Source organism: Rhopilema esculentum, chromosome 20 (genome assembly GCF_057945365.1).
Source record: "Rhopilema esculentum isolate cy_ngs chromosome 20, ASM5794536v1, whole genome shotgun sequence".
Taxonomy (NCBI): domain Eukaryota; kingdom Metazoa; phylum Cnidaria; class Scyphozoa; order Rhizostomeae; family Rhizostomatidae; genus Rhopilema; species Rhopilema esculentum.
Genome location: NC_142834.1, coordinates 11,886,530 through 11,899,996, shown reverse-complemented (window position 1 = coordinate 11,899,996; position 13,467 = coordinate 11,886,530). Strand labels below are relative to the sequence as shown.

General features: G+C 35.5%; 1 protein-coding gene across 1 annotated transcript; it reads left to right on the top strand.

Annotated features, from left to right (window-relative positions):
* Nucleotides 1–7,116: 7,116 nt before the first annotated feature.
* On the top strand, nucleotides 7,117–11,558 carry LOC135687724 (cAMP-regulated phosphoprotein 19). The gene is made up of 3 exons (XM_065204366.2): nucleotides 7,117–7,275; nucleotides 7,430–7,516; nucleotides 10,473–11,558. The coding sequence occupies exons 1-3, from the start codon at nucleotides 7,219–7,221 to the stop codon at nucleotides 10,719–10,721; spliced, it is 393 nt and encodes a 130-aa protein (XP_065060438.1). The 5' UTR covers nucleotides 7,117–7,218; the 3' UTR covers nucleotides 10,722–11,558.
* Nucleotides 11,559–13,467: the final 1,909 nt, after the last annotated feature.

Below are 13,467 nucleotides of genomic sequence, written 5' to 3'. Positions count from 1 at the left end.
CGATTACATCAACCCAGAACGGAGAAAAGCAGAACACATTACGTTCTAACAATATCTAAAGGCTTACTGACTATTCAAACTCACTCTAGACAGCAGTAAATCAAAAAGGGGTCAATCCCACAAACCCATTCCCGTCAGTTTTTTCAATTTTTAAATTAAAAGATCAAAATGTCATGTTTTGTCATTAGTTTTCAGTTATGTTAACCGTAGAAATCTTTCCTTACTTTTAGAGACCCCTCTCAGCTTAGGGTGTGGTGGTGCAGGGTGAGCTGCCCCCTGTCTTTTCTCAGCCAGTCTTCAACTAAATAGGGTTTATAAGTCGGGAGGTACGCCCATAGCTTCAATATTCATTTAAAATATTTTAGTCTCAAAAGCTGGCAGTTGTAACTCCACTTTATGAGGTTAGCAGTAGATTTCCAAGTGCCAATAGAGCATATTTGTGTTTATAGCATTGTTGTGCTTATTCGGCGTGTCTTTCTTTATGTCATTCAATATACTTACCATTAATCAATATTATTTTTATATTTATAAAGTCTTTTCTAGTAAAATTCATTAGGTAGAATTCAATTAAGGAAGGGTTTGTCGACACTAAACTCGTGATGAATATCGATAAACTTCTTCTAGTATGTTCTGTGTACATCAATGAGGAAACTCTAAGAATTAGAGGGATAATCTAGATCTACTTTTCCTGTTGATAGAAAGTAAATACAAATTTTCCGCTTTCTGTTCCATTTAAAAATCGTCATTCAAAGACCATTTATTGTCGTTTAAAATTGCAACAAGAAAATCCAGAGAAGACTTTGGATGAAGATGGCGACTGCATGGAACAGGCAAACTCCATAAATGCACTACAACATAGCATCTATACAGGTTGGAGGTCTGGGGCACAGGCTACCATTTTTATTGAGCCTTCTCGTAAAACCGAAATCGCTATGATTTCTGTTCCGGTCAAATTTTATCTCAAAAGTTCTCAAAAATGGATCAAAGAATTGGAATCTTTAGATTAAAATCAGCCAAAATCATAGTTACGAAATCTTTCATTTTGAGGCTGCAATTTTTCACTTTCACCTCCCCCCTTCCCATTTTGAAATTCGCTTCGAAATCTCTATTCAAGAGTTTCATGCCTGCTTGCAACACGACAATTCCCAATCATAATGCTTTTAGTGATAATTCCCAATGGATATATCAAGATTTATTTAAACTATGCCCTCTGCAAACTATTCTGAGATCTTTGTTTTTTATTGGAAAGCGAAAATCCAAGAACCAATTTGTTGTCTTTGGTGATAGATTGTTAAGTCAATCACTCGAATTATCATTAAAAATGAGATGATCGAACTATATTGACATATGCTTTATAGGTATAAAGAAAATTTGATTGAAATTTCCCGGAAAGACTTACCAAAGTAAATACTTTGCTTGCAAGCTTCTTTTTACAAAAGGTCAGAAACATCCTTCCTTTCTGATTGCAAGCACCTAAGGTTAAGCGTTTCATTCCATTATGTCGCTATATGACATGCTATAGAATCTATTATAAGGAGCCTAATTCATAAGCTCGTGGGCCTCAGGCTCTGATACTAGCATCTCCTTTATACATCTAAATTTATAATTGATATGATAATTTATGCTAATTTATGTAAACACTACATTCTGTGGCATGCATTGACCTCTCAAACGAGAAGATTGGGGCTATAAAGTCAGGATTTGCAAACGATTAACGAGATTACCGAGGTCTAAGATTACCGAGATGTAAGTTATGCTCATCTGCAGTTTTGCTTCCTACACTTATGAATTAACTTCTTATGTCTTGGCTGCGCATAAATCAGTTGGCTCTCGGGCTGGCTCAACTATCGGATTAAAGTCTCCCTAAATACTTAGCTTTAAGTTATCAGCCTTTGGTGAAAGGTAGCTTGTCAATAGCAGTAATTTGAAGATAAAATTTAGCTTTAGATGAAATGATATACAAACAGGTAATGTAAAAGACCTACCAAGTGTTGCCATTAAACTATCTAGTAGATTCATAGAATGGCACTTCTCAAGTTTTCAGGGGTTTTGAAGGCCGTGTCAGAAGAGAATCTCCTGTCCTCTTAGACTTAAGTTGTAGCTTCCTTGCCACAATCAATCAGTAACATAAACAATTGTCTTTTCAAAGCAGTGTCTATTTTTCAACCCAGGAACCTTTTCATAGTCCTTGAAAGCTAGGGATCTGGAACCCAGCCCGTATTAGTCCATACGTACCCAGGGTACCAGAGCCTCATAAATCCGGGGATAAAGTATTGTGGACAACTGCAGTGGCAAAGAATGAGTGGATGCGGATGAAGGGAAGGAAAGTGGCCTCTTTTGCCAATCCTTGCTCAAAATTTTTTCTGTGAATAGTTTCTAACTATACATATATCTGAGACTAAATTATGGAGACTCTGGTACCCAGGGTAGGCCGTACGTGGTCTAAATCGTAACGAATTAGCTTTTCAATGTTGTGAAATAGCTTAAAATCTTCTAAATGTATTTTTGAATTCGCGATCAGCTTTCATGTTAACAATGCCAACATGTCAGCATTGTTCCTGGCTTATTAATTATATAATCCAGATACTGGAGTATTGTTTCTCTATAATAACACATCATGTGAGGTAGAGCCTCCCGAGGTCAGATAATACAGGATTTCCATCGGCAGATTTAGAAATTTCTTTTTTGGTGAGAATTTCATTTAGATGTAGTGACTACAATGTTTTTCAAGTCTAACAAATGATGAAAACTATATTCAGGTAGCCCCAGGAGGACTCCATAAACTTTTAGCTAAACTCGTTTTTGGGAAAACCAGTCAAGTCTGCGCGCAGGCTATTTTCAGAAAGAGTGATAAAGCCACAATTGAAGGGGTCATTTCGACTCACCCTCCTTGTCTCATATGGCAGTAACACTTACAACTTGAAAAGAAAGTACGCAACTTTATTCAGACTTCTGGTCTTTTCAGATGAATATCTATTATATTTGTTTTTATTCAATGATTAAAGTCAAAGCCGTAGCTACTTTTTGATTTATGGTATAAGGGGGTTAGGGTGAGAGGGGGGGGGGTGATAGCCTCTCCTATAATTATAAAAATGTATTGTTTCTAATGAACAATTCCCGTTGTTAATGTTGTTTTAAAAAAATGATCTCTTCTTACAATTAAGTATATCGATAGAATTACCTTACAGAAAATTTGGATTATACGATGGAAGAGTGGCAACACTTTAATCTTCTTTAATTTTTTTAACGTTGGACAAAACATATAGCTTAATTATACGGAAATTTATTCTGATAATTGATAAAAGCTATCCCATCAGGTAATTGTTTCTACAAAAGTCAGATTCAGTGAATTTATGATATTCTTTCTATGAAAAGACTTTCTAGCTAAACAATAGCCTATAGCTAATCTGGATTTCTCAAGATACTCAAAAGAAACTATCATTATTTAAAAAATGCAGTCGTGATAAAATCTCGTTTTGGTTAAAGTCCACACAATCCAAAATCACACAATCCAAAGCACATTTTATTGCTGCCTAACATAAGTTGCACATGATAAACAAAACGGAGTACTAAGTCCTAATTGCCTAAAGATTTACATATAGCCTACTTCTTGAGGGACAAAATATGCTATAGTAAGTTTATATTGTATAGTAAGCAAAGGGTTGCAGCCCCTCCAAACCAGGCAGCGCTTATCGCATTTTAGGCTCCATTTGAAATTCTGTATATATGAAGCAATAATAGTCGGGCAAGATCCATTAACCACCCCCCCCCCCCCCCCACCCCCCTAAACGCTTTCATTTGCTACGCCCACGCCTATAATGATTCAGATCTGCTGTCAACTCCTTTTTGCAAAGATGCTCGAGAGAACATTTATTATGTTGAACGTTGAATAGCTCCGTCGTGTTAGATAAGTGGCTGGTCTAAGGTATTTTTGTCAACGTTCAGCTTATGTTACTTCAATCCATGAAATGTCCCCTTGTAACAAAGGTAATTACAGGTTTTACATTTGGCTCAGACGCCATTTAACAAATTCTTGCTCGGTCGATTCTTTTTCAACACTCTCAAAGGCTCTCACACAATACAGCTATATGATTTCTTCGTTTGGTTTCACGACAAGACTCAGCACCGGGGCTTCTGCTATTCATTGTTAGTTTTTGTAGTGCATTTATACAATAATAGATGAAGATTAAGAACAACTATTTCGTTAAGAGAAATAAATGCTTGTCTTGCCAAAAAGTGGAAGGTACTTGCAATTAAGAGAATTTAGGGGTATATATGAAAACAAGTGGAGTTGCAATGTTCTTTGTGGAAATTTTTATTCCAAATAAAATTAACTTGTATGTGTTGATATTTTGTCGTGAGAAACTTCTTTATGATAATTAAGCCAATTCATGTTAAATTAACATAAGAAGTGTATAAATTACTCTGCAATAAACAACTGCTAAAATATTGCAGATGCCCTTACATCGATACTATGCAAGCATCTACGCGTACAGAATTATTTGAGTTCCCTGAACCTCATCTCCAGCCTTTAAAGGTCATGACGTCCCACGTTGTCGGCTCTTTCAAGAGGGCTTATAAAATGCTCACCTGCCATATGACCGTAAAGCTTCAAATGTTGATATAAATCTAAATGCTTGCCCGGAACCTCTTTGAAAAAATCTAAGCAAATAACTCGTGTTGTGGAACCTGTGTTAATTAACATAAGTGGAAGCACCCGAATAAGATTTAAAGATAATTTTTTCATGATACTGAATCCAGTGTCACACGAAAAGACAGTGTTTCCAATTTTCATCCACAGTTAAACAGGAGAATAACTCAGTGCTTGTTCACTAGAGAAATCGACAGCTGGGCTTTACCTAGATGCGTAGAACCATCATGAATTTTAATAGAACGTTTAATGCAAAGGATCCGTGAGTAAAGAGATCTGCCTTGTTAACCCAGGAGAAGCATGAACTTACGTTGTGAGAGAACTGTATGAAATCATAATATAATCCCCATCCAAAATACTTTGGAAAGCTAGCAAAAACTGAATCGGAAGCCCCAACTTTAAAAACATAAAATTACACTAAGCGCTCTGAAATCGTATCGATATCGTATCGATTTCATGGCCAATGATTGACTTATAACATGATTTGGCGGGAGGTTGATGGAGATGTAAACTTTGCTTCTTCAATGTGGAAAATGTATTTCTTTAAAATTTCTATGTATTTCTTTTTTAGCTTCATTTATTTTTTCCTAATTCTGAAATATGATATCTAACAAACCATGTTAGCTGTAAAACATTTGAAATCGATAATCAGAAAATGCTTAAACTCAACTAAGACTGAAAGTCATTGAAAGCACAAGCTTTTCTATAGGATGTGGAGGCATCTCAACTAATCAGGAGTTGATAGTTAAGATACATTAAACAAGACATTGCCTATGAATTTGACGTACATCCACAATTATAGATCAGAGACAGGTGGATGAACAGAAGTACCTAAACTCTTAAATCACTGTTGGTACTTAAAATTTTTTTAGATTTTATGCCATGGATAGATACTGATCCTTTGTGTTCCTTTTCACCGGTGTCCCAAACTTGTCAGCAAAAATGCTAAACCTTCTGAAATCGTAATGTAATTTTTCTTCTCTGATAGGAAATGATCATTCTTGAAAGCATGGCTAATTGTTTCTTAAAACATTTATGGAGGTAGAGCTGCTTTATATTAACTATACGGACAAAATATGAGGTGGTGAGGCCCTGAACGATTTTTTAGATTCAATCCAATAAGATTGAATTAATTAATGTAATAAGCAATGTAACATTCTCAAAAGCGCCATCTTTGACGATTTTCTCTAGACAGGATTAATATAAGAATTAAGTTTTGTTTGAAAGAGTATATCGAAGGGTACTCAATGATATCGTTGTCAAGCCTGCTCCCTTTTTGGACTGTCTTTAAAAGAGTGAATTTGGTCACTCACTGTTTGCATCGTAGAAGGTACTGCAAGACCATTTTAGCATGGTGTTAGTGTAATGGAGAATGATAAAGAATGGATTTGAAAATAAAAACATTTTAAAACACACTATAAACACCCTAATCAAAATGGCATCCAAAAAATTTGAAGTTTTGCAAACTTATAACTTTACGCCAAAACATTCCCCTCAAAAATAAACAAAACCATGTCAAACCAGAAATCAAATTCTTCGAAATTTATTCGATTCTAATGATTTCAAAACTTTTTATAGAAAATGATAGCAAAATCATGGGCTCCGAAGCAAGTTGGAAAGTGAGGGGGGGGGGGCAAGGGAGATTTTAACAATCAAAACAAAATAATTTTTAAAAAAAACACTATTTTGCAAAAAGGTGGAGGGGCCAGAAAATGATAGCAAAGTTTTGCTAGCATAACGAATGCCCCATAAAATCATAGGCATAACATATCATGAAGTTTTTTTGCCTTTTTCAAAATTTGGTTTTTTAAAGTGCCTGTGACATGATTTTCGTACTTTTGGGTTTATATATCTATTCTAATGTAAAAAGGCCTGTTATTTTCATTTCTGAGGTTTGTTTTTACATTTTGTGAGAAATGAAGGAGTTATTGGCGATCTTTTACGCCAAAGTTTGCCATCTTGGCTTTCAGAATGAGTAGACGGTGACGTCACGGGAGGGACCCGATCGCCTCCTCCTTCGAGTTTTTGTATCGTAGCCAATGAGGGAAATCTAACAGGTCCCAAAACGCTTTTATTTCAAAAAAAGTTCAGATCTACTATAAGAGCAGTGCAACGCTTCAGTTAAGAGAATAAAAAAAATCATGTCACAGGCACAGTCAATTATGTTATCAACTCGAGCCCCTAACTTTGAATTTCTAGGCGCCGCCCCTGTTCAGTGTACAAAATGTAGGAGTAATAATCGATAATTCTATTTCTACCCTGATTCTTCTACATCATCTCTTTCCAAATTCAAAATATAAGTTTTGTAAATTGAAGGATGGCTAAGGCAGGATGTAGTTGGAATTAGAGCCAATTAACAAATCCTAAAGCATTTTATGGGGTCATGATTTCTAAACGTTCACGCCTTTTCACTGACTACTGCGCAGTCGGCTTGAGTTGTCTCTCTTACGGATTAATTCAAGCCTCGTAATCAAAGTTGTCGGCTGGCTAAAGAAGCAAGAAATTCGAATCGAACGTAGCTGAAAATAACCGCAATTTTTGGATATTTATGAAAAAACAAACACAAAATGACAGAGATGAATGCACCAAAGCTTGGATTACCTCCACACTTGGCGGCCTCTGAGGTAGGAATTTCTAAAACTTTACATCTCTTGTTTTTACCAATCGAGGTTTAACCTGTTTGGTAAAGGCTGGTCTAAACCCAGCATGATTTTATTATTCAACTACTCTGGCGTGAACTTCCTATAAACCTTAGCCAATGTATTGTTTTCTTTGCAGGTTTCTGAAGAGCAGAAGTTCAAAAACAAATACCCTGGAAAGAAACCTGCAAGTACAGATTTTCTCAGAAAAAGGATACAAAAAGGGGTAAACCTTTTATCAAATATTTCAGAATTTTGTCAAGATAGGCTAGTTCAATTTGTGATATGAGAAAAATATACTTTTATTTCACAAGTTAGAAAGATTTGTATCACAAGTCAGTTAATGGAGTTTTTCATTTGTCATCAAATTACAAAGTAGGGTGGTTTTAAACTTATTAGTAAACAGTTGAAATCTGTTTAATTGATATGACAATAATTTTTGTCTTTATGAATAAATCATATCAATATTCTTCAAAGTTACCTAAGACTCAAATGCAATTGAAGATGATTGCCTCTGGCTCAGGAATACTTGACCCCTCCAGACTGGAAACTTTGCTTCTTGCGCGGACAAGTTTACTTTGAAAATTTGAGACTGCGTGCCTGAAATCATACACTTTTAGTTATTTTTATTGTTAATAATGTTAAATGCTATTGTCTAAGGATCTAGGGGATTTTGTGCTGCCAATATGCAAAAGCGCGCAGATGTGTGTGCGGGCAATATATTGCGGGCGCGCAACAAAGTTTCCAGTCTGGTGACCCCGTACCAACACTTGATTAAATAGATCATGGTTTTTTTCACCTGCTGAAATAACCTTCTGTTTTTGATTAGGAAAGTTAGAGCTCTCTGACATTTGCCCAGCGATTTATTTTTACATTTAGTTGTGACTATTTATTGTTTTGCAGAACATCTAATGTTTTGACAATTTATGACAGCTTTAAGCTGAAGAAACTAAGAATGTAACTGTAACAAGTATTTGCCATATGTTTTCAGTAGTTTTATTCAGTTCCTATCTAATCATTGTTTTGAAAGGACTTTGAGCAGTGGGAGAACTGTTACCAAAAAAATTTTTTAATGTGGCAATCCTGTACCAATTTTGAATTCAAACTCTGAAGTATCATTAACAGTTAGCTATTGTAGCATGGAGAAAATAAAAAGTACATAAAATTGATTATAATGAAATTGACAAAAGCAGCAATGGTATGATCAGTCTTTGTAATATGAGGCGTGCGATTGCATGTGCATGCCCAAATTTTCTGAGTTATGTGAAACATGGCACATGCAAAACAAAAAATTTGCAAGGAAAAGCCTTAACGTTTGAAAATACATTTTGAAGATTTCTAAGGCAGCAGAAAGGCAAAGTCACAAAATTTAAAGGCAGTTCTATCTGTTTCCAATGTGTCCATGTATTCCCATAGGAGATTTATCCAAACAGCAAGGCACCCGTTCCTCGATTTGAGATCAAGGGTTTTTCTCTAAATCGAAGGAAAAGTGGAGGGTTGCCACACAATCAAGGGATTTTCACTGATAGAGGTACTGTTATAGGCTTTGGAAAAAACCCAGTCTACAGAAATTCCTCATGTCAAGAGGTGCTTTATGAATAACCACTATGATATCCGCTATGATATCCGCTATGATAATTTTGGCAATCATACTTAAGGCTGTATTTACACGATGCCGGATAACTTTTGATTCGAATAAAAAGTTCTACAGATGGATCACATTTACACACTGCCATACAACTTTCAATACAGATGATAAACTTCCTCATTACACGTGTACGGATGCATCAGATTTTTCTCAACGAATGGCATAGTCAAACACAATGATTAATGGAGCTCTCCCTGCAAATTCACAAGTTTTCATTCCATTTTTCTGGCCCTACAGTATCATTGATAAAATTATCCCACCAAGTGCTTGTTCTGCCAGATTTTTGCCGAAATTTATGCACACTTTTCTTCCCAGATGCTTTTTTAAGAATCCTCCTGATGTGCTGGATCCTTGAAGTGCTCCAATCAACAACAGATTATAATATGATATCATATTAAGTGAGCTCTGTTATGAAAACCAAAGCTTGGCCCTAATATTTTAGCCTCATTCAGATCAGAAGTTATCCGGCATTGTGTAAATGAAGCCTAAGTCAGTGATGTCACATAGCAATATTTCGATGGCCCATAGGCTTTATAAAAATTGAAATTATTCAGTCCAGATATTTTCAAATGATTGCAAAACAATTCTATGATTATATCCTGGCAATTTGAAAACAAATCAAATTTAGCATCTTAAAAGAAGAACAGGAATAGTTTCTCCATCAATTTCCATGGTTACTGTTCAGTTTATAGCACACAAGCGCCAATAAAAATCAAGATGTGCAAAACACTGCATGTGACCTGTTTTCATATTACAAACACTGTAGGATTCATGAAAATATAGTTTCAAGATAATTTTCATGTTATTTTACCAATCATTCATTGTGAAGAATGGATGCATAAAAGATTTAAAATTGTAAATTCATATCTCATTTTTAACTCAAAAAGATTACTGTACCAGTTTGTTTTATAATACTGGATGTCCTATATCCAAATATGTATATGCATTTGGTAGAACAGGACAATTTTATGCTGCCACTTTCAGTTGCACTCTAATGATAGAAACAATTTTTCATTTTAGTTTTTCCATTTGGCTGTTTTTAATGTCGTATATTTTTACCTACAATTCAATCAATTTGCCCCCACCTAATTTCAACATAACTCTGACAGTGGTAAAAGGGTTCTCTTTTTCCTCTGTCCAGTTACTATTGGCAGTATTACTTGTCCATTATGACATTAGTGTAACCAGGGGATGCATGGATGCAGACTGTACCATGGTATTTTTTGACAAGCTGTAATGACAATGCTTTGCCCTAATCCAAAGGCAGAGTGGGCTACATCATAGGCAAACTCTTCGACTCCCTCTTCTTTATAAAGAAATGTTGGTTATGCCACTGATTTATGGTTACCCAATTTCATTTTCTCAGTTGGATATATTGACTGGATGTTAACATAAATGCCATTCCTGAGTTTCTCCTCAGACTCTTTAATTACTTCCCAGAGAGAAAGGAGGGATTCAGAGATATGTTGCCACTTGATATAACCAAAGTTTTACTTTTAACAAAGAGAATCTTCAATATTTTTTTTATTTTTAGGTTAAATATTTTGATTCTGGGGACTACAATATGGCAAAAAGCACAAACCGAACAGGCCCAAATCCTCTTCTTGGAAAGGCTATCCCAACACCAGAAGCAGTTACCCAAAGAAAGCACTCAACAGCATGTAAAAGTAAACTTGCAGATGGAGAGGAACAGCTTTCTCCACCATGCTGTGGAGATGAGAAGGTCTTTTTTGAGAATGTAGAGCAAAAAGATGCTCAAACTGAGAATGAGGAAAAGAATTGAAGCCAATTGTTAACTATTCAACCAGAAACTTCCCTACACTACCGAAACTAGCTTTTATGCTATACAACAAGCACAGGACAGAACATGAACTGTGCAGAACCATGTTTATAATGCTCTAACCTCCAATTAGAAGGGTTTTATTGAAGAGATTAAATGCACTGGGCTAATTTCAAAGACAATTTTTTGTAAATTATATACAATGACATGCTGTTTGTCCCTGAAACATTGTTCCTGTCCAAAAATCCCATTAAAGTTAAAATGCTAAGTTTACTAGCTAGAAATCTTTCAAACAGATTTCTTTATTTATATAATTTTTTCTATTGAAGCACCAACTCTTACTTTTGATTCTGGTTCTCCAAAAATTTGCAAACAGTGCACAAACTATTTCAAGAGCTAGGTGTTATAACTGGCTGTGGTAATATTTCAATGCAGTGCCCTTGAATTCTTCATTGCAGCTTGCAAATCATGGAATAGCAAATTTTGTTCCATTAAGAGTAATTTTGACTTGTTGGTTGATCCCCAAAGTCTATTTGGTAAGAATGATGGTGATTTTTTCTAAAAAATAACTCAAATTTTTGTGTTATTAATGAATTAGACTTTTCTTGTTATTTTATCTGTGTTATAAGGATTCTCTCAAGAAATATTATTTCCCCAATTTGACTGCACTAATAACCAGAAAATGGGCAACATGCAAATACATTGAATTGCTTTCTTTAGAAACATGTCAGCTCATTTTAATTGCGTATATGGCATTTTGTATATATACAGTCCCATTTCGTTTTGTTGTAATTATTCTGGTTTGTTTAGTTTGTTCATCCATCAAAATCCTCTGCGTTATGATCTTGTTGTTACTTTGACAAACTTTTGTCGTCTTATTTGACTTAGCCCTATGGTACTCAAAAGCCAGTTACATTCTTGAAGTTTATGATGATATCAATGCCAATAAATAGATACCTGCCGTATAGAATTGAGCATTCCCTCTGCACCGGCATTGTAGTTTGATGCGTTCTTTTTGACATGGGAATTTAATGAAATTTAACCTAAATGGGTGGGTAACTGTAGGCTCTTCTAGTTGTGCCTTAGGGCATCTTTAATTACCAATTTTACGTTCCTCTCCATTATGCAAGGGTGCATTTTCATTTTAGCCTAATTTTGCGTTCAGATAACAGTTCTATTGCAAACATAAATTATCAATATATATATATATATATAGATATAGAGCATAAAATAGAGCGTCATCTTTTAGGGGAAATTTTCCATTAAAACCAGGGAAGATTCTAAAGTTGTGGATTACTAATGGATTCACGCCAGGCTCATCACTACAACCCCACCTGCTCCAAATTCATGTGTTTAGCAATTCCAAATGGCCAGTCATAAATCTTTGATATCGCAGTCAGTTTTGAATTTTCCAAAGTAAGTCTGGAAGTCCTTTAAACCAAGGAAATATAGAAACTAGCCTTTTCTGAATTTTAATTCGAGTGGAGATATCTAAATGGTCTATAGATCGGTGGCTGAGGTTACATTTAGAAGATACTTGACGCAAATGACTTCAGGGGCGTCAGAAACGAGGTCACAAGAAAGCACCTGTCGAATTTAGAATATTTGCAGCATATTCCTTGTTAATGAGAAGAAAGTGTCCATTCCCACCCATGTTCCTCCAACTTTGAAATGCTTTTACGCCCCTGTGTGATTCACAATGCCTTGTTATAACCATATTTAAAATTGCATCTTGAAAAAAGTCGATTTTACCTGAAGGTGTTTAATTACGAACTGGGATAATGATCTTTGCGGATTTGATTCAAAGGCGTGACTTTGAAGGTGATGTTTAATGAAATACATTGTTTATTTCACTTCCTCGCAGTTTGACCTATTCATCAAGTCTTGAAATCAGATAAAGTTTTTCACTGAAGATGTTATTTCCTCGAGTCATCGATGTAAAAATATATCGACCTGTCAAATCACCTGAAATGCTTTGACGATTCAAAGCTGTTTGAATGTTTTTTAGTTGTGCAGTGAAATTGTTTAATTCATTGCAATCAATCTAAGTCTTAAAGGTTCTCTATCGCTACGGTCTAGTCCGAGAGCCCTTTTACAACAACTTTACAAAATAGAGTACAGCGTAACGGGCAGTAAGATCAAGGACCAGACCAAATAGTTCGACTTACGTTAAGTGAGACTCGAACGTATGGTATGAAGAATTAAACCACCACAGAATAATTACGGAAATTTGACATCGAAAACCCGTTTCAAGCACCGAATAATATGTAGTTTAGACCCCGTTTACACTGTGCCGGATAAATTTTATCCGCATCAAAATTAGTTCAGATAGGCGTCGCGTTTACACTAGACCCACGCTATCCGCACGAATTTAAGAGCGGCTATCCGAACAAAATTAGTTCACCTAGGAAAGTGGATTAAATTAGTTCGGATAGCTATGTGGTACAGTGTAAACGCTTTTATCCGGATAAATTTTATCCACATCGTATCTTGCTCGAAAGCGATTGGCTATTTCATCCAATTTAGTTTTCACTGTCTCCCGATCAAGACCTTTCGCCATCTTGGCTGCCTTGTTGTCGATAAATACTCGTGTTAAAAGTGCAATATCTTGTCAGTCCACGTAAAATTGGCATCCTTGTCAGCTTTCCCTACTTTCATTGCTAGTTCAGTGTCATTTTATTTCAAGAACAAACTATTAAAACAAACTAGGCCTAATTTGTATTGACAATATCTTAGGATTTGGTCTAAA